Raw genomic sequence first — 21639 nt, 5'->3', positions numbered from 1 at the left:
CAAAATAGCGCCACGATTTGAATTTTGAAAATTGGCTCCATCACTGTGCTTGGTCTGAGAGTCCCCACCAGAATGCTCTCCGGCCACCTGAGAACAGCCTGCAGTCTTCACCCTCCATTCTTTCCAGCCAGTCTCCTTTTGGGGTCCTTGGTTGGCACCACATTGAGAACTTGAATGACCAAAATTCATGCAGTTGCTGCATCGAGGAGGGCACCATTCATAAATAATTTTTTGATAAAAAACCAGACCTTCATCATCATGGACAGCCACTTGATCAGGAAGGCCATGGCAAGCTTCAATTTCGACACATAATCGAGCATAGGAAAGCCTTTCCTTCGTCTTAGTCATCTTGTCAGTGGCAATTGGCTTTCCAAGAACACTAGCTATCGAACTCAGAGCATCCACGTTCCAGAAATGAAAGGGGAGGTTAGGGAGGGAAACCCAAACTGGAATAGAGGACAGAACAACCTTCTCGAGCTTCATACCTGGTTTCCAAGGTCTAAGGATCAGAGGCCTACATAGCACATTCCAAGGACCACCTTCTAAAACCTTGGCTTTATCTTCCTCCAAATTAAAACGAAAAAACAAAAAACCCACTTTCCAATAGGTTAACATCAACATGCCCGAATAATTGCCATTGTTTCAGCAATGCTTCTTTAACAAAAGTAAAACCTGGTCTACGACCAATAAAGTGGCCAAGGAGGGTATTCTTCCACTTAGATAATTCTACCCGGAGCACTGTCGATGAGCATTGAGCAACACGGATGCCATCAATGCGTGTTGGTTCCATGTAACTCAGCTCCAACCCTTCGTGGCGCATATTTCTTGAAGAAGACTGAAAATATGAAGCCCAAGACACTCCTTTCTTCACACCTTTCGAACCAGCATCTGAAGTATTGCTTGCACCACCATCCCTCGAAGAGGTACCACCCAACTCCAAACCCGCAACCGCTCCAAACTCCATTGAGATGAGTTTCAAGACTGGGACTCATCCAATGAGTTGTCTTCATTGAAATGCCATCCTTGAACTCACTGAGTATGTTATTTTTAAATTGATTATATTATTCATAGACCATAAATTTGGTCTACAACAAAACAAAACCTAGAATTTTTATTCTTCGCCTTTAACATTATTCCCTTTTTCTTCTCATTTGCGAAGCAACTATAGCCTCATTCCCTCCTCACTCAGAGAAAAAAAAAAAAGATATTAATAAAATTAAAAATAATAACTCTTCTTGACCAGGTTTGACTCACTCAAGTACCAGGTTTATAAAAAGAATCGACTCAAAAAATCTGATTTTCAAATCAAACCAAGTTTGGTTTGACCATATGGCTCATTTTTTAAGCTCTACCAACTTGATATTCTTCTTTTCCAAGGGCAAAATAACCGTCCTACCCCCTGCCCGAATATCCTACCCTGGTTGGATCCACACCTGTTTGTGTCTAGTAGGAGGGAGGGAGGAATTTAGCTCGTCTCCAGGGAGCCCAGCATGCTCAGGGTGCATCCAGCCGTTGGGTTGTGTTGCATACATCCCTAGGTGTGCACTGAGATATGTGTGACATAATTCAACCACTGGATACGCCCTGGGAGCTGGGCTCCCTAGAGACGATCCACTGGATACACCCTGGGCGCTGGGCTCCCTGGATACGATCCTGATCCGGGAGGGAGGTGGGCCGGCAGGAGAGGAGCTCGACGCTCTTTTGCGAGAGCAAGAAGATGTTGGGTCGTCAGAGGAACCATTATAATGATTGTATGGGGATGGGGATTCATTAATGGATGCTTAGAGAGACAGTTGAGACCTGACAGAAGATAAAATCTAAAAGAGGTGATGAGAACCCAGCCAGAAGTAGGTATGAGTGTGACCGACCATTGGCTCCGTGTTTGATTTTTCATTGGCAGTTCAGCATTTAAACTAAAATCCAGTGCGGGTCCCACAAGATGTAATGTGTGCTCCTCCTCTATGCCACGTCCTTCCATCCTTCGATCAGCATTTACGTATACATGTAATAAAAGAGAAAACAATTTGTTGGTACAACGCTAACAGCCAAGGAAATGGATGAATTTACTTTTCCCTTTGGGTTCATAAATACCCTCCTAAGGGGCAATGTACGTACTAGCCTATTCAATATGATCCACTATCAAAAATAATGATTTAATAATGGATATGGATGGTTGCGATCGCTTTTGCATAGGATCCATTAGCAAGGTGAATGTACTTTTCCAACATAGACAAATGACACCAATTAGTAACTAAGGTTCATTTACAAACATCTAAATATGGAATTCAATGTAATAGAAATTATAAGGGTGTACGGTGTACCTAGTGCACAAGGCTTCCGTCAATGTGGGGTTTGAAAAAGGTCATAATATACCTAGTTTACCCTTGTTTTTGTAGAGAGACGTACTATTTCTAGATTCGAACCCGTGACTCCACTTGATCACAATAGAGCAACCTTTATTATTGCACCAAGGCCCGCCCTTTATAATAAAAACTATGCATGCGTCATATAATGATCAAATCGGATCGAGGTTCTTCTTAACCCACCACAAATTGATTTGGTAGTTGCTACTTTGCATCATATAGTGTTGATTAGCTCAAGGGATACAAAGTTACAGAAGAAGAGAAGTACACCAAAAGTCATTCTTATTACATTCGTTAATTATACATTTAACACACAAAATTCAGGCACAAGCCAAACCAATCCCGAACGCAGCAATAATGCAAATCACTCGGCATCTTTGCCTCACGGGCACTACTTGGCCAACCCAATATGACCGAACCAAACTATGGCTTCTTACGCCCGACCAGCACTTTTCCTTCCACCACATCTCCCTGTGAACCACATAAGGAGAACCCATTAAATTTCTTGCTCTTCTTCTTCTATTCTTCTTCTTCTTGCTCTCTGGCAACGTCGTCGACCCGTCTTTCCGACGATCTTGACCAGTAATGGAATGAGAATCACCATAATAGTTATCCTTAGAAGACTCTATGAGATATTCTAGATGCTTGGATATCCTTCCAACTTCATATGGATCAAGTAGAGAAATATTGCCTGTGAGGGAATGACTTAAATTTATGCCCGGTGGTGACTCCGATGATCCCTCTTTCGTGTTCTCATCAGCCATCCTGATCGCTTCTAGCTTGTACCGAGATGGCCCTGTGGATCTCCCCGGCCTTGTGAGATCGAATTCAAGCACATCTTTCCCTTGGGAACCTGATCCATGTTGGTACCAAGCCCATGCTGCGGCTTTCACCACGACTAATTCATCTGTGCTTGCTTTATGCTTTCTTCTTTCCATGGACGGCTTTAAGAGGAAGAAAGAGATGTAAGAGGAGTTGTTGGAGTGCAAAGGAAATCTCAAATGTTAAGCTTTAGAAAGAGAAGGTGAAGCTGGTTGTATCTTAATTTGGCAAAGATGGGTATCTTATTATCTCAAGGGAGATTGCTTGGCAAGTCTGGAAACTTGTTAATTTGTATAGTCAGAACTAAGTATAAGCATTTAATGAAAAGGCCCACGAAGTCCACTAGATGTTCAATATTTAGGTGGAAATCATAAACGGTCTTAGGAAGATTAGTGACTTCCAGTGAAGGAAATTCTCCCACGATTAAGCATGAAATGATCTATTTCAGTTTGCTCTTCTTTGTCTTTGTCCAATAAACACAGCCAGCAAAGGAGACTTGCTGCGTGTGATGGTGTGGTGGAATCAAATGTGGACCTGTGGAACTAAGGGTGTCAATTCCAACCTGGAACTGGTTGGACCAATCAAAACATAAACATTAAGGAACCAAAGTTTTAATGGTTCGATTTTGTTGGCCGAACCGGACTGGCCGAACCTGATTAATGTTGAATAAATACATGGAGTTCTATAGACCTCATTGCAAGAACCCCATATTCTCTCCGTATTAAATGTCTTTATTTGACCATTGTGACCAATGACATCCAAACATAGAAAATTGCACTCTAGCATCGTGGAGAACCTCTCTCCCATAAAAGATTTACCAATATATATATGAAGTTTATTATGAATATAAATTGGTAAACTATTTATTGTCACAAAGATCTGTTATTTTTACACACACTAAGAGATTAATTCTCGGGGCAATTATTATCACTATCCTACAGTTAGCCTATATTTACTAAAACTATCCTACCTTAAACTTCTTTTCTGATACCACCCTGTTTTAAACTTTTACATCTTCTTATACCCTCATGTTTTTAAATACCCAGATTGCCCTTCTTTTTTACCTTGTAACCTACTAATCTACTTAACCTACCATTCATCTTCTACTTTTTACTATTTTTGCTATTAAAATAGTAAAAAAATGAAAGTACCCATCCGCTTCTTCTCTCTCGTTTAAATGACCATCATGCCCCCATGAAAAGGCATAATTTCTCGAAGGTACGGTGATCATTTTGCCCGCCCCAATATCTGGGCGCTAGAGCAGTAGACCACTCGCGCCCTCGCGTTCTCTTTCCCAGAATTTGTAATCTAGTTTTTTTCACCGTTCACACAATTACATTTGGTTGCAAGGGGTATTAAAGAGAAGGAAAGTGAAATTTTTATACTTGAAAAAAAATAATTTTTAATCACTACCCCATGTGACAATATCATTAACTTCAAATCATTCCATATTTGGTTATTAAATTCCACTTTATTTTGCATCCATTTATCTTTGGTTTAAAATGTAAAATAAATATTGCATGTAAAATATATCATTACTAAATATGGTAAGAAATATAAGTAGTTTATACAATCATATGGGGTAATGATTACAAAAATTTCTTTTTTAGGTTTAAAATTTTTTCCTTCCCTTCCCTTTCATTCCCCTTGCAACCATACAAAGGATTAATAATGTAATTTTGCAACTAAGGGGAAGACGGATAGGTTTGGAGTTTCGACCAAAGGAAAAAACAAAAAAAAGAAGGGTAGGTGGGGAGGGAACCCCACGCGGTTGCAGTGGGGAATTGTAAGGAGGCGCAGTGCTGTGTAATTCCAAGATTGCAAGTATCATCGTGAGACTCAAAATAAAACCCTAATTGCTTGATAGCCATGTAGGCCATGCCTTTTGCTATGAAAGAAGTCAATTGCTTTGATTAATCCTTGTGTGCAACTTCCGCCACCGCCATCTCTTTCCCAGAGAAAATCTATCAAAGGAAGCACAGATGTGTTCTTCGGTCTTGCTTATCTTGGCCAGAGCTTGGCTTACATATCTCTGTTGGCGAACATGCAGTATGAATCTCTAGGACCATGGAAGTGCCTCATGTTTTGAGGAGGCAAGAGATAGACATATGGGAGTGCCGGCATATGCCACTCTTCCAGACAGAAAACTACTTCCCTTGGCTTTTATGTGTCTAGTTTTTCAGCGAAAAGTTTTTTTCTAGACAGGAAAGTTAAGAGTGTATCTCTAGACTGGCACCGAGTTTTTTTCGCATGTAACAATGATGTGACAATTTCAATTTTATAAATATATAAGAAGTAGATTAGTTTAATCACAAATCGAATTTCAGATTCATACTCAATCAGATACTCTTTCATGTATTGTCATATTCTGTAGTATTTTCGTTGTCCGTTTCTCTTCAAAATAATTTAATTTTTTATTAGATTTCCATATCTTTATTCTTCTACTTGGCCAACTCTATTCAACTAAAACTTGATATATGGAGCACAAAAATTAGAGCATTTCTATCCACAAAATTTCAACAATGTCCATTTTACGAATGTATTTTTGCTCATTTAAAAACCCTCTCTATATTTGCACAACTCGAAAAATTTCTTCCCCTTAAATATTTCATTCCACCATCATTTTTGTTTGGGTAAAACTTTCCAAAATGTTCTGCCTTGATAAGCTTATCAAGATGGCTTAAATAAATCTCCCAAGTGGCATAGGGGATAGGGCCCTAATTTTAGGGACAAGTGAACATTAAGGTCCCCTACACATTAAATTTAAGTCTGAAAAAAGTTTCTAAATGACAAACCATAACTTTGAAATTCAACCTTTTCATAATTAGCTATTTTATTTTATGATTTCAAAATATTAAGTATATGTTTTAGGTTTTTAGGCTTTTGGTATAGTATTATTTTCATCTCACTCTAATATATATAGTGTGTATATACCTTGTCACTAGCCATTGATACACTTCATTTTTTTTTTTTATTTTTTTTTTTTTTAATTGCATGCTTTATTAATTTTATTGCTCACTCAATCGGTATATTATATAGTTTAGAAAATATTTATTATTTAAATAAAATGCTAAGTAAGAGAAGACAATAGGCCAAGTGTCTAACTTAATTCCCAAGTTCACTACATGACACGAACCAACTCTCGATTGGAAAATCAGATTTTGACTCGGGCGACTCGCCTAAGTCGAGTATAAAATTTGCAAAACCTATAATTTTTGTTCAAGTCATAAGAGACTAATTCTTTTTTAACGGAATCACACGAAACACAACATGTCTTGCCAAATACCAAAATTTTTTTCCTTGCTCTCTCACTTCTCGTTACTACTCACTTCAATATCTTCGCGTGGTTAATGGCGGCTCTTCAACTATTCTCTGTTTTATCAAAAAAATAAAAAATAAAAAAAAAACTTTTTCTCTGTTATGCTTTTTCAAGGATGACGCTTTGTTTTCCAAACACAATTAAACAAAGTAAAATTAATTTTATTTTTCTCTCTCTTCCACACTCTATGAAGTTTTTACATTCTCAAGACAACATACTAAGGTCTCTTCTTATTAGTTTTTCGGTTCAATCTCTCTGCTTATTAGTTATTAGTAGAAACGAGTCATGATCATATTCGACGGAGGCTTTTGGATGCTCTAGTATAAAGGAATGATTTGACACACATTGAAGGACTTAAAAGAGGCACGAACAAACATAAAATGACCTTAGAAGAAGTGAGGAAAGACAAGCACAACTTATGCATTGTATCAAGTATGACCTTGAACAGAGCTGATTGGAGGGCGAGGATCCATCAACCCCATTTAATTGGGATAAGGCTGAGTTGTTGTTGTAGAAACGAGTCATGCTTCTCTCTCTCTCTCTCTCTCTCTCTCTCTCTCTCTCTCTCTCCATCTGATTTTTTATGATTTTTTTCGATCCTATATATATATTACTAATTTTTAATATATTTTAAGTATTTAAAATTTAAGATAATAAAAAAAATGTGATTCACTCTGAATGAGTCACTAGGTTATTAAGAGGGCGAGTCTGAAGCTTTCGAGAAATATCTCGCACTCCCCAATTGATCGAAAAGATCTGCAATAAGGGGAAGGGGGTATTTGTTCTTCATCTTGTTCTTCATCGTCACTTTGTTGTGTGCCCAATCGTCTTTCTTTTGAAACAATATAGGTGCACCAAGCGGAGCTCGAGCTATGAAAAAACACATGGTTTTTCCAACTATGGTTGAAACACCACTAGCAACGTACACCTATTGAGAGTTTTAGGGGGGAAAATTCCATCAAGGCTACTGTGTAGTTTGTGCCCAGATACAAGACCAGGCAAAATAACCACCCGACCCGCTGAAATGAAAAAATCCCACCCTCATTGATGCCCTTGCACGCTCCCATTGACCCCAGACTTGGGAAGGAGCCATGCAGCTTGTCAATGATCTTCTACCCAAAATTTTAACATATGACAGCATTTAAAAAGCCAGATCTAATCAGTGAAATCAATAGATATCAACCCTTTCGATTTAGAATCAACTAGGACCGATTCCATTGAACCTGTTTATAGATTTTCGAACCTTTGTTTGCAAGCCCAAAGCCAAAATGAGTTAAAGCTTTTTTGCTTCGGGCTTGGCTATGGTAGTAAGTAGGGGATCTTTATCCCCTACAATTCCTTGTCCATACATTTCTTGTAATTCTTTTCATAAGGGGCGGAAATGATGGATTTTAGGATTTTACTCCTCTTCATTTCCAGATCCATTATTTCTTGTTATTTCCCCCTCCAGAGTGCGACACATGGCAGTCTTAAATCTAATGGCCCTAAATCATTCTCTTACTTTTGAGTAATGAAATAACTATGGTTATCCCAACCCAGAGCCTAACCCGGGTCAAGTTTAACCAAACCAACATTAAACCCATGGTTAACTCAAACCGAAAGCCCAACCCTAATCTCAGGATTCACATCCTCTACTTCCATTATGTTCAAACCCTTCTTCCCAAATGAACACCGCCGTTGCTGCTCTCTTCTCCCATGAACATCATCTTCGCTGTTGCTGCTCAAAACGATTCCGGTGAGATCGCAGAGTTCGACCGACATTTCAAAGCCTTTCTTCTCCTCCTCTATGGCACCGTCTCAAACTATTCAAAGTCATTCTTCTCCTCTTCAAGCTCTATAGAGCCTCTTCCATGAACCAAGCTGCTCGATCTGGGCCTTTCTTCTACCTGTTTTTGGTTGAATATTACCCTATGATTCCATCATTCCAGCGTTGGACTGTAATCATGCCCTAGGCACCCACCGACAACCATTACAGTTTCACAACCTTCCCCATGAGTATATCGTCTCATGTCATTGGACTAGCATTTGCTATTATTTAAGAAGAAGAAAGAAAACATTAAAAACTCACACTTAATGGCCTTTGTCAATGAACTTGACAAGCCTTTTCACGATTAAATGGGATTTTGATCCCGTTTCTCCATTCAACTCAGTTTTTTTGCCAATAACTGAATATGGAAAGGTTTTGCTCGCAAATAATTGCTTATAGATGATAGAGGGTTATCCTTACATAAAAATATCACGATGAGACCTTTTCAACTTTATAACAGTGGGGTATCAAGAACTTTGTAATGAAGCAGCTATAATGGAAAATTCCTAGAATTGAATCTAATCAAACCATTGAAGTTTGAGTAGAGGCCAATTTGTTTATTTAGGTTGGGTCCAGTCCGGCTGCTTGGTGGAAGAAGAGGAAAAGGGAGCAAAGAGGAGAAGGGCGCGATGGATTTACACTAAACTTGCAAGTGATCAAAATCAAAGTACCCATTTCGTTCCTTCATCTTCTTCAGATTTTTTTTTTAATTATTTTCTTCCATGAAATCTGAAAGTAAACCCACTAAGGAACAGGAACTAATCTGTTACTGGAACTTAGCTTTTTACTCTGTAATTCATGTAATATATTCTTTCATCTTCAGATTCAAGGGGGTTGCTTTCTTTCTTTTTTTTTTTCTTCTGAGATCAGTGTCTCAGGTCTCTGATACAGCTTGGTTTGGTTTAGATTTGTTCTAAATCAAATGAATAAGAAGGCTCTTTAGCTACTACTGGAACTAACCCATCTTTGTATTTATACTGAAACGATCTGAAAGAAAACGAAGAGAGACAAAGAAAAGAGCCAGAACTGACAGATAAAGAAGAAGAGGAAGAAAAGATGAGTTGGGTTCTAGTTTTCTTGGTGGGAAGTCTTTGTGATGGTACTGGGAAAGAAAAGAAAATTGCATGTGTTAGATCCACATGGGCCATGGCCATGAACGATGGAGTTGGAGTTGCTCTGAGTTTTTCTCTGAGTATTGCAGCTCCTCGATTGGGCTTCTGGGGGCAACTTCTTTCGTCTCTCAATGAAGGCAATAGAAGAGAGAGAGAGAGAGAGAGAGAGAGAGAGAGAGAGAGGCGATGAGAACTTAGGGTTGAAGATTCGGTTGAGAGCAGCAAGAAGAGGTGGGCTTCCGGCGAAGTTGCAGCTCCTCGGTTGGGCTTCCGGCGACAACTTCTTTCGTCTCTCAATGAGGGCAATAGAAGAGAGAGAGAGACAATGAGAACTTAGGGTTGAAGATTCGGTTTGAGTTAACTATGGGTCTAACATTGGTTTGGTTAAACTTGACTCGGGTTAGACTATGAGTTGGGGTAATCATAATTAGTTCATTACTCAAAAATAAGAGAATGATTTCGGACCGTTAGATTTAAGATCGTCACGTGTCACACTTTGGAGGGAAAAATAACAAGAAATAATGAATCTGAAAATAAAGAAGAGTAAGTAGACGGAGCGGGCTCATTGGAGACACAAACAAACAGATAACGCCTTTCAAAATTTAATAAAATCAATCCAGCTTCGTGCTTACCCTCCAAAAAAAGACAACCCAACTCAGTACGAGCGCTCTGCATGACTGAAGCCAAAGTGCACGACAGCATATTCATCAGATTCGTATCTGACGGTTCAAGCTCATAGCCAATATGAGAAGCATTGCAGAAAATAGTTAGCGCTTCAAAATTTATATGAGCCGGGAAAAATTCGGGAAAACACAGCCAACGAGTCAAAATAGAGGGGAAAATCCAAGTAAAACTGGGACTTCCCTTTTCCAATCTTCCATTACGCCATCTACCTTTCAACGCAGCTAAACCGAAAGAAAGAGCGATCAACCAAAACCTGGAAGACTTCTTGATGAAACCTTAGAAATGGTATTGCCTCTTTCTTCTTCAGCTCCATCTCGTGCTTGTTCGGTTCAGTTTCTTCTCTGCAACTGTCCGAACTAACAATGGCAGAAACGTCAACGACCGTAACCGTCAACGAGACCTCCACGCCTTTATTAGGCTCGAGGCATAGCAATACAGATTTGACTCCTCGCCCCACCACGCTTGCGCTCTTGCTGGGCCGGGCAGCCGGTAGGCGAGGGCCGTCGATGCTGGTGCGTGAGACGGCGGCCCTGCAGCTCGAGGAGCGACGTGCTGATTGGGGTTACTCGAAGCCTGTTGTTGCCCTTGACATTGCCTGGAACCTTGCGTTCACTGTTGGGGCTATTGTGTTGCTTGCTTGTACCACAAATGAAAAGCCTAACACTCCGATTAGGGTTTGGATCTGTGGTTATGTGCTACAGTGTGTGGTTCATGTGGTTTTGGTGTGGTTGGAGTACAGGAGAAGGAATATGCGAGTGACTCGGGGTGGCGAAGATGGAGTGAGGACTTCTGATTCAGATTTGAATGATAGCGACGATGAAGTTGTCGATGGAGGGGGTCGTATGAGTAGGAGTCAATCAAGGTTGGTTTAAAAATATAAAATATTACCTTTGTTCTATTAAATTAACTGTTCGCTGTTGATTTGTGTTTTAATTGGGACTTTAGAAGTGTTTTTTTTTTATCTTCTCTTTGCTTGTTTTTTTGTGTTTTAGCCCTGAGGAGAATTTTTATGCTAGAGAATGAAGTTAATTATCCTTGATTAATAAAATGGAATGATGATTTTGAGTCAATTCTTCTCCCTGACAATCAGAAGTCTTGTCAGTGGGGAGCATCAACATATGGCCGAACTTTTACAAGAACCTAGGAGATTCCATAATGCCAAAGATATAGTTTTACGTATCAGTGGTGCAAGAATTGATGAACAAGTGTGTTAAGACTTAAGACTTACATAGACTGCTATATTTGTCATTGTTCTTTCCTTTCCAGCATTGAAAAAAGATAATGGTATGATTTTAGGTGATAAATAGCACTCTACAGTGATATTGTGAAAAACCAACCGATATAAAATTGCAGATAGATAGGACATCATAGAAATATTACCTAATTTTAAGGCCTACTAGTTCATATATGTAATGATTTAGTTGATAGCTTTCTTGATATTTGCACAAAAGGACTCTTGTACATTGAACTTAATATGAAAATCGATGATTCATTTTTTAGGTTTTGTTTGCTTGAGCAGTAACATCATTTAAGATGTGATTTAAACAAGCACCATTGAGATGAGAAGATTTAATCTAAACCTTTGGTATTCATATTGTACATGAAAATGAATCCTTAATTTTTAGATTTAGAGAGATATATAATTATAGTGGTCCAAACTCTAGTTTAAGATTTTAGGTATCGGGTCCTCCTGATTTGATGGCAGAAGTGGGGCCCAAACTGATCTACTTAATTGTCTATAGAAAACAACAGGAACTGATGGTGCTGTTTAAACAGGGTAGCAGATATAACAGGAAAAATTCTAGAAAGTAAGTCTGTGTTTGGTTCTTTAGAGATCATGGGGAAACGTGTGAAAGTGAAAGCGTAGGAGAGTGTGGGGCACTGAAGTGAAGTGGAAGAAAATTAAGCACTTTCTCACACAGAAGTTTGGTTGTGCTAAGAAACATAGTTATCAAGGCGGGAAGGCAACCAGGGCGTTTTAGAGGGTAAAAAATCAAGGCGACACTGTCATGGCGGCAAGGTGCCCAAGGCTATCAAGGCAGGAAGGCGACCATGGTGTTTTAGAGGGTTAAAAGCAAGACGACACCGTCGTGGCGGCAAGGCGCCCAAGGCTGCCGAGGCAACGCCTTGATAACTGTGCTAAAAAAGTGCAAGGAAATGAGCAGGACCTCTGCTTTTTAAGGGTTTCATATACTCTTTTACAATAATCTCACCATTTGATGGGATTCTTCAATCTATCTATCAGAGGGAATGAGAAAGTGGTGGGAAAAGCACTATTCCCTAGATGATTGCTCTCTCAAACAACCAAACTAATGTAGGCCTTGAACCCTTATTTCCCAAATTTGATTCTAGGATTAATTAGGTTGCAACACAGGCCTAGGTCTAGGCTATTTTCTGGCAAATCTGGGGCTGAGAAGCTTGCTGTTTTATATGTTATAGCAGCTTGTGATGGAGAAAAGGAGGGGCCGCTGCTTAGGGAAGAAAGCAGATCGATAGTAAGGAAAACAGAGGTGCAATCTGAAGAGAAGAGGGAGAGTGAACAGTACCATGAACACTTCCGTGAACAGTATCGTGACATGTGAAGAAGAAAGAGAAGAGGGATAGGGAAAAAGAGAGAGAGAAAAGAGAAAGCCTTCTTGGCTACACAATTCAAATTCAAATTCTATATTCCAATCACATGTAATGAGGAGTTATAAAATGTAGTTGAAGATCCAGAAATAAAAATAAAAAATAGAATCCTCCTAATATCTAGCTTCCAAAATTTAGTAAATTAACTTAGAAACTATTTTTGGGACTCTTATTTTGCTAAATTACCAAACCCCCAAAACAGAAACTAAATCTAATGGGACTCTAGTTAAGCCCCCACAATATCCCTATAACAATTACTGTTAGATAAATCCTAAACTAATCACTAATGTGCCCCATAGCCCCCACCATTAATCAAAATATTTATTTTTGTGCACCCCTTTAGCCTCCCACTTTTGGCCCGTATAATTTAGCCTATTACAAATAAAACCCAAAGAATTAAAAGCACATACCACATAGATATAAAAATAAGACCAATTTTTGGACTGGTCCTACACTACAAACAACAAATGAAGTGTGGGACAGTGGTCAAAACGTGAGCTTTCCATACACATTCCCACATTCTCTGGACAACCAAAAATAGCGTAAGAGACCAAGTTTATTGTCTACGGCGAAATCATGCAACTCTTAACTCCTATCTCAGTTGAATGTAGCTCAGGTTGATTAGACAGTAGGACCAGCTGAACCTTGCAGTTCTGATTTGACAGCTCTCTCAGTCCTCTAGGCCAGTCCAATTGGACCAGATCTGATTTCTGGTCAAAGTCTTAGCAGTGGAGCAGGATATGACAGTAATAATGGAAGCTAGTGAGCATAATAGAGCATGAAATAGAGAAGGAAAATTAAGAGTCTAACTAAATTGCAGCCAGCAAAAGACTAATTTAAATGGAGTATTGGACAAATCCTGTAAGCCTAATTACTTTGATTCGGTTGCTACTAAATCTTAAACCCATCTCCTTTGTGGTCCTCTTATGTTACGACGGTGAGTCTCACTACCATATTGGTAAGAGCTCGTAGTTGCACCTTGTTGGATATTGATCCTCATTTAGAAAATGTCAGTGACTTGGTCTTGGTTGAAACTCAATATCTTTTTCTGAGGGCTCAAACATTTTGTCATGAGGACCCTAAATTGTGTTTACCAGCCCAATCATTCTAGTTACACCTATATAGAGTATCTTATTCCAAATTAGGGTTAGATTTTGCCCTATCTATAGCACATAGTTTCTTTCCCATGCGGACATTTAATGATTTTTAATTGTTATGCATCTATAAAACCAAAAAAATTCAACCCTACGTATATTTCCTTTCCAAAACTGAAGTGGGGTAGATGAAGTGAATTACCTTCTTTACAAACTCATTTCTCCCATCAACTTTGAATGTACATAAAGATTCGCAATGAGCTGGCGTGCACCTCAGAACTACTTTTGTTTGCTCGAGTCTTGGCTAATGAGAGCTTTCGGCACTTAAAGAGACATATTTGCGTAACTTTTTCTCTTTTCCATTTGTTGGATGATCCGGATCTTTGGAAAGAGTGGAATTTATTTTTGACGATAAAACCAGCCCATCGACCTTCTGTTAGAGGTGATCATAATTCATAATTATTCGTTTATTGGCTTCCATTGAGAATCAGATTAGTTTTTTGTGCAATGTTGAAAATTCTCTATGTTTGCATATGGCTGTCAGTTTTTCTTATATTGGTCTTTTCTTTGTATGTACAGTATTATTGTATATATGGTTTTCCCATTTTTAATGGATACTACAGACTACTACCTCGTCAAAATTACAAATAAAAGAATACTGCTTAAAATTCTCAAGTCTTTTTGTGTTGCCCCTCCATTCTTTCTGTGCTCGTATGGCTCATTACATGACCATAATAGTCATGAGAATATTCCAGCTTGTTCAGTTTGTAAAAACTAGGGGTGGTACCACCCAAATGGTAAAAAGCTGCTTCACCTGTAAGCAACTAAGCATAAGCTTGCTTGCCCACCAGGGTCACAAGGGTAATAGGAATTGGGATGGGATATGGTAGAAGGCTGACTATGGGACATGCTACTATTACAGCTTCCCACTGTAGCCCATGGAGAATAACCTAATGTCTGTTAGACTGGTATAAGATATCTTTTTGAGTTCTTTCTGCAATTTTACTGGTTCATAAATACAAATAATATGGCTGTTGCCGGCTCTGGCTGCTAGGAACCCGAGTTTTAGGCTGTTCTCTTAGCTACTGAAAGGAGAGGGATATGGACCATTTTATGGCTTTAAAAGATATGGATATTGTCAGCTCTGGCTGCTAGAGCCCAACTTTTAGGAGGGATTTCTCAGCTACTGAATGAAAAAGGATGCAGACCTTTTAAGAACTTTAGGAGCTGAAATTGCACTGGAGGAGGAAGATTGCTGTTGTTAGAGTTCAAAGATATTTTAATTCTTTAAGGGAGAGAACATGTGTAAAAGCTGAGCTGCATTTCATTTGAGGAATCCATATCCCTCCAATTACAAAAGATTTCTTTTGGACGGCCTTCATGAACAGGATGCAATAGAGAACAGACCAATCTCATCCACAGTGGCTTGGAGTCCTGGTTGGGTGGATATCAACAAGTCAATGGTTTGGAGGCATGAGAAGGTGGTTTTCCGGCACTCTTACGCTGGGGGGATGCCCCTAGCAAATGCTGACCTTTGAGGGCTGCCGAGGGAAAGAAAGAGAGAACATTCTATTCTTCTGGTTTCTAAAGAACTCTGAGAGCCAAAGATTCGTTACTTCGACCTTGTGACAGTCAAACCGTGACCTAAATGAGAAAATTCAAGAAGTGCTGCCTGACACCTTTTGCTCACATCAACCTTAATCTCTATAAATACCTTAGAAATCATATAGGGGGTTACCTCGATGGAAGAAATACTTAGACAAGCCTTATGATCCTTATAAAACTCGCCAAAAATTCTCATTGATCTCTCTCTCTCTCTCTTTTGGCCGCTCCCTTTGTGCCCTCTATATTTTGCTCAGGTCTGCCATCTGCTGGGAATCTCTACTATCAACGGTCGTTCCTGCCGGCACTTAGGGAAGGGAGGTCGGAAATGCCTGCCAAAGACTAGTACATCTCCAGAGCTCACTTCCCTGTTAACTTTGCAATGGCTCCACCAGTGTCTATGGTGTCAGATGCTCTCTGTGCTTCCTTATGCAGTAGCATCGGTAATTCAGGGGGAATCAAACCGTAGAATCTTTATGGATATGGAGTAAAGCTGGCCTTATATCTGTTCTGATGAATGCCTGGTCCTCCATGATGGAACTTATGTGCTGACAGAATTCTGTTTTCACTCTATTAAGACCAAGTTGTCGTATGTTAAAGAAAGATTTCTATTCAACAAAACATGTGGTCCATTGCCATTAATTAGTATAGTTTTTGCCAATTTGCTGTATCTCCCTCAAATTGATTTAATTCTGAAAACTGAGAGAATATGTCTCTTTGCTTGTTCAGAGCAGCACAAAACATCTTGGATGTGAGTTTGAGAGTCTTTGGTGTAATTCTTTTAAGTGATTTGGTTAATGGAACTGTCGTGTAAATTATGCTTACGAGTGCCAACTGCCAAATTCTGTATTTCTGTGTGCATTCACCTGATAATGTTCTTAAATTTTGTCCTGGACTTGTTGAGGATGATAGGCACTGGATGACTGTAATGCTGTCCTTATCTAGTTTGTTGTATTTGTATGAATTAATGAGATGAACTATCTTAGTAGTGTCAAACCAAAAAATAAAAAATTAAAAAGAGAACTTTGATAGTGATGCATTTTTCCTTTCATGTGCATTAGGTAAATAGATTGAAGTGACTGGTTCATGAAATGTTCAAAGATTGCGTCTTGGCTCATTACCAGCCCAAGTCAATTCAGGATTTGTCACTTACCCCACAAGGATATAAATATAACTTCCTCTCAAAATGACCGAGCATGGAATTTATCATGAATAGAGGCATGATATTATTATCTGGAAACAGCCTCTTTGCAAAAGCAGGGGTAAGGCTGTGTACATTATGCCCTTTTTTAGAGGCATGATATTATTACTTTCCATAATTGTTAACTCCATAATCTTTTTGTTTATGTGTGTGGTACACTTTAGTCTTCATGTATAATGACTCACTGAAGAAAGGCAAGTTGTTTTAGTCCCAGTAGACCAAGCAAGTGATATTCAAGTTTCTTACAACAGTTCAACCCTCTGCTGCAGTAACATCTTTTGCTGTATAATAATTTAATGATTCTCATATGGTTTGTGTTTAATCATTCTGTTTGTTTTGATGGATACATTTGCACATCCTTTCACTGATTTCATTGTGATGATTGGCTCAGGGTTGCCAAACGATGTGAATCTGTTAATACAATGGCTTCCTTTCTTTGGTGGATAGTTGGCTTTTACTGGGTGGTCTCTGGTGGTGAATCTCTTCTGCAGGATGCTCCACGTCTTTACTGGTATGGCTTGAGCCATTTGATTTATGTGACCAAACAGAAGTACTCTTAGTCAATTTTTTATTTTTTTTGTTTAAAATTATTCTGGTTTTAGGCTGTTCTCCAATTTTTTGGGTCCTTAACTGCTTGGATTATTTTTTGCAAATGGTTAAAGCCTGATTTTGTTTATAAAAAATTAATATTAATTCAAAAGTCTGTTGTCTTAGATTTCTGCCCTTGAACAAAATCTGTCACCTATATAGCATGGTTTTCTGAATGATAAATTATCTCAATTAAAATGGCTATATATCTTGAATTTCTGCACTTGAAAAATCTCTGTTGATCAATTAAGAATATTGTAGGAATAGTGAATACTCCAAGATGGACCAACGCATATTTTTTCATGCTATTTAATGTCAGCACTTTCTTATTAACACTGTTAAAGTAGCATTTGTTGTTCTAGAGTTGAACAAATTGAAGAAAGAGAAGGGGGGGTGGGGGAGGGAAAGGATCCTTTTATTTGTCACATTGTAGCAATCAACATCTTAACTGATTGATTTTTCATTGTGACAGGGTTTGAATTAGTCTAATCCAGCAGATACCTCAAACTTAACAGGATTTCCATTGAGAACTTCATTGATTCTTGTTGAAATAAATTTAATCTGAATTTCTGAAAATATTCTATCGTTCTTTGGTGATAATTTTGTTTGTTTCTAATATTCATAATCGTGACCTGATTGCCAGAGCGGAATCTTTTCTTGCTTTTGTTCAATTAATTAATTAGTTATTTAATTAATTTTTCCCCCTGATGGATCTGTTCTTGCTTAGTTTCTCACTTTATGATAGACATGAAAATCTACCAAGACTAAGTAGAGATAAATTTGTTTTTTATTCATTTTTCAATTTGATACATGCCACAATATGTTGTGAACATTCCCCATGTATATATGTATATATCTCATTATGAAGTTGTGCAGGTTGGCTGTAATATTTCTAGCATTCGATGTGTTTTTTGCCATCTTTTGTGTTGCTTTGGCATGTTTGATTGGAATCGCACTCTGCTGCTGCTTACCTTGCATTATTGGAATTCTTTATGCTGTGGCAGGCCAGGTATGTCAGAAAGAATGACCATCCATATTGTAGACATCTTTTTCAACAGATTTATGATCCTTTTTGCCTAACATTTGCCATCGTTTCTCACATGAATGAACAGGAAGGTGCATCAGAGGCTGATCTCAACATCCTTCCAACATACAAGTTCCAAATTAGGAGTGATGATGAAAAGCCTAATGCCAGAGCAGGGTCCATGGTTCCCATAGCAACAAATAGTGGATACTTGGATGGTGAACGTTTCCTTTCACCCGAGGATGCGGTAATTACTTGTCTATCATTTCTTTCATTAATAAGTATCAGTTAACTGAATTGATATAAATAAAAGGGGAAAAAAGCAGAAAAGTCCTCTTAGTGTCTCAAGAGATCCCTCCCAACACAAAATACATGTCGAAGGATCAGAAAACCCCCAGCAGAAATGAATGGCGTCAAGGCCCCTAACTTATCTAACTTGGCTGCGACAGAACTCTGGCTCTCTAGGCATCAGTGAAGCCAGATGTTCAGAGCAGATGCAAGAGCACGGTCCTCCCTGATGAGTGGAAACATCTTCTCATGGATTGCCCTTCTGGGTCATCAGCACCGATCCTTTCATAATTAGTCGGTTACTGAGTCCATACCCTGCTACTAAACACAGTATCCCTAGTGATTGTACGAGCTTAAGTTGAGGTATAGCTCTGATTTCTGCTTTCATGGAATCCCATGATCAGGTGCTGAGAATTTATGAATTGTTCTTCCAGTTCATTACCCATGTGTGGTTGCTTTCTCAGGAGGACGCGAGGGAACATAAAAGTGAGGGAAAGGGGTTTCCATCACATTTGTTTGGTTGAACTAGGAAAGACTTGACTTTCCCAGCTATGTAATTGGTGGATGTGTTTGTTGGAAAAAAATTTCCAAGATCATTTCTCATATGGCTTTCTATTTCCCTGCGAAGGCATCCGAACATGTGTTCCAAAATTTTTGGCACAGCTTTCCCTGATGAGTCTTCCTGGGAAAGTAACCAAAGGCAACCTAAAGGATCCAATTACAAAGGGTCTTGGATTTCCCAGAGAGCATTTATCTGAGCTGAACTTGATCAGGTCTTCATAAGAGGGAACCCTCTGTCTCTTGACTTGCATCTGGTGTTTGTGGGACCAGCTGATACTGCCATGTAATTGGTACTTTTTATCCCAATAAAAAAAAATCAAGCCTGATTGGTTTGCTGACTACCCTAACAGTGATAAAATTAATTGTGCCAGATGAGATAGAATCTGGTAACACCTACCCAAGTCAAATAGGGAAAATTTCCCCTCCAAGTCTCCGAGGGATGGTCCAAATCATTCTATGTTAAATGATGCAAAACCGGCGGGACAGTTTTCTATTGGGATTAGGACTGGTGGACACAGCTAATAATATGGGCGGCACAGAATGTGCAACTTGGGCTCAATTTCACCACATTGGGCTGAAACCTATTCAAAATTCATCAAAAGCTCAACCTGCCCGGCTTGAGTTGCAACCATAGCGGCACATGTACATTTGTTGCTGGCTTTTTCTTTGCCATTACATGACTAGGAAATTTAGTGACCTTACACTGATTAATTAGGAGTAAGGGCACTCTACATTCCCTTCGTGTTATTTATTTTTCTACTAGATGAACTTTTAGTTTAGTTAACAGAAACTTTGCCTTCCTTAACTTTGCAGGAATGCTGTGTCTGCCTCAACCCATATGAGGATGGGGTAGAGCTCCATGCCCTTCCATGCAACCACCATTTCCATGCTCCATGCATTGTGAAATGGCTCAAGATTAATGCGACATGCCCTCTCTGCAAGTACAACATCCTCAAGGGAAACAGTGAACAGGTCTGAGGAAAGGAAATAAGCAACAAACAGCAAGCAACCAGTCTGTATCCTCCCATTGTATTTGTACATGTAAGAAGACTTCATGGAAAAAGGAATGGAACTTCTCAATTATACATATTAATTTGAAGATACCAATATTTTGTTAAATTTTTTTTTTGGTAAAGCATTTTGTTAATTGAGCTATTGTTCTTTTGCTTTGTTCTTGTTAGAAAACACATTTTATTTGTGAAACATACCTTTCAATATATCAAATGTATGTATCAAAATAGGTTTGGATCGTTCGTCGATCATGAACATGAGAACGAAACCATTTATGCTGATGGTTTTATGTCTGGCATTAGTAACCCTTCGACGCCCTGCTTGCACTCTCAACCCATTTCAAGACATCGAGCACTGAGAAGGCGAAGCTGTTAGAAACTTCAGATCAGGTGGGCACGTAACCAGCGAAAGCTTTGGCCCTTGGTTATGGGAGAAATACTCCGCCTAAGAGTAGGGAAGAGTATCTGGAAATTATTGATTCTTTGAAGGTGCAAGTGTAAGTAAGGGAAAGCAGGGTTGGGGGCGGAGAGATGGGTTGCGCTGATAGTAAAGGTGGGGATGGAGTTGTAGCAAAGGGGGTGGGGGGGTGATTTGTTAATGATAGGAAAGGTAAAACAATCATTTCATGTCCAGTTTAAAGCTCACGTCATCACTTCAATAAAAGTGGTAACTCTCAATGGTATTGCATTCAATCACAAATCAAGCTGAACACAAACTTTCTACAAACTGAACATGGATACTGGTTGGATCCATGACAAATGAAAGGGAGACATGGTATGGTGATTCGTGATCATTTGGGGAGCCCTTGTCTAGTGAAATCGAAACCAACTAGCTTTGATAGCATTCTTCTATGGGAAGCATTGGCAATACGAAGTGGCATGCTGGAAGCTCTATCTGAGTGTTTGGAGTATTTGATTATAAGAATTATATATTTTTGTAAATCACACGTCTCATAACAGTCGAGTGGGGATCTAGCCTGTAGTAGAAGATATTCTCCACTTAGCCTCTTATTTTAGGTATTGTAGATCTAAGAAAGTTCTTAAGAAAATTAACATGTTAGTTGATTTTTTAGTTAGGAAAGCTCTATCGGTGCCGTGTATGACAGTTTGACTTAATTCCACTTCATGGTTATTGGAGGCTTGTAGCTCTGTCACAATGTATTTTTCACATTCAAAATGAATAAAACTGCTTCTTACCGGAAAAAAAGAAATCTTAAATCAATGAATTTGTTTAATTGTTTGGATAATGAGGTAGAGGAAAATTAGTTGGGATTCTAAGGAGAAGAAAAGTAAAGTGAAGTAAAAAATTCTGATTTTCTGGTTCTCTTCGTAGACTTGCCGAAGATGCTAGAAAATATCATCAGCCTCCAAATTCTTCTCTTAAAGTTCAACTACATTGTTTACCGAAAAAACAAAAAGTTCAACAACATTGTACTGAGTTGGAAATTCAGCGAGGATCTCTATTGGAAAAACTGGTTAATCAAAAGTGAATATTTCTTTAACACCCCCCCCCCCCAAAAAAAAGAATATATTTCA

The 21639-nt window shown here is 38.9% G+C and overlaps 1 protein-coding gene across 1 annotated transcript; it reads left to right on the top strand.

Annotated features, from left to right (window-relative positions):
• The first annotated feature begins 10362 nt into the window (after positions 1–10362).
• LOC122656320 (E3 ubiquitin protein ligase RIE1-like) lies at positions 10363–20207 on the top strand. The gene is made up of 5 exons (XM_043850799.1): positions 10363–10969; positions 17024–17143; positions 18097–18229; positions 18333–18491; positions 19907–20207. The coding sequence occupies exons 1-5, from the start codon at positions 10470–10472 to the stop codon at positions 20069–20071; spliced, it is 1077 nt and encodes a 358-aa protein (XP_043706734.1). The 5' UTR covers positions 10363–10469; the 3' UTR covers positions 20072–20207.
• The last annotated feature ends 1432 nt before the right edge of the window (positions 20208–21639 follow it).

Source organism: Telopea speciosissima, chromosome 3 (assembly GCF_018873765.1).
Source record: "Telopea speciosissima isolate NSW1024214 ecotype Mountain lineage chromosome 3, Tspe_v1, whole genome shotgun sequence".
Classification (NCBI taxonomy): Eukaryota; Viridiplantae; Streptophyta; class Magnoliopsida; order Proteales; family Proteaceae; genus Telopea; species Telopea speciosissima.
Note: the sequence above shows the minus strand (reverse complement) of the source record. Positions and strands in the feature narration are given on the sequence as shown.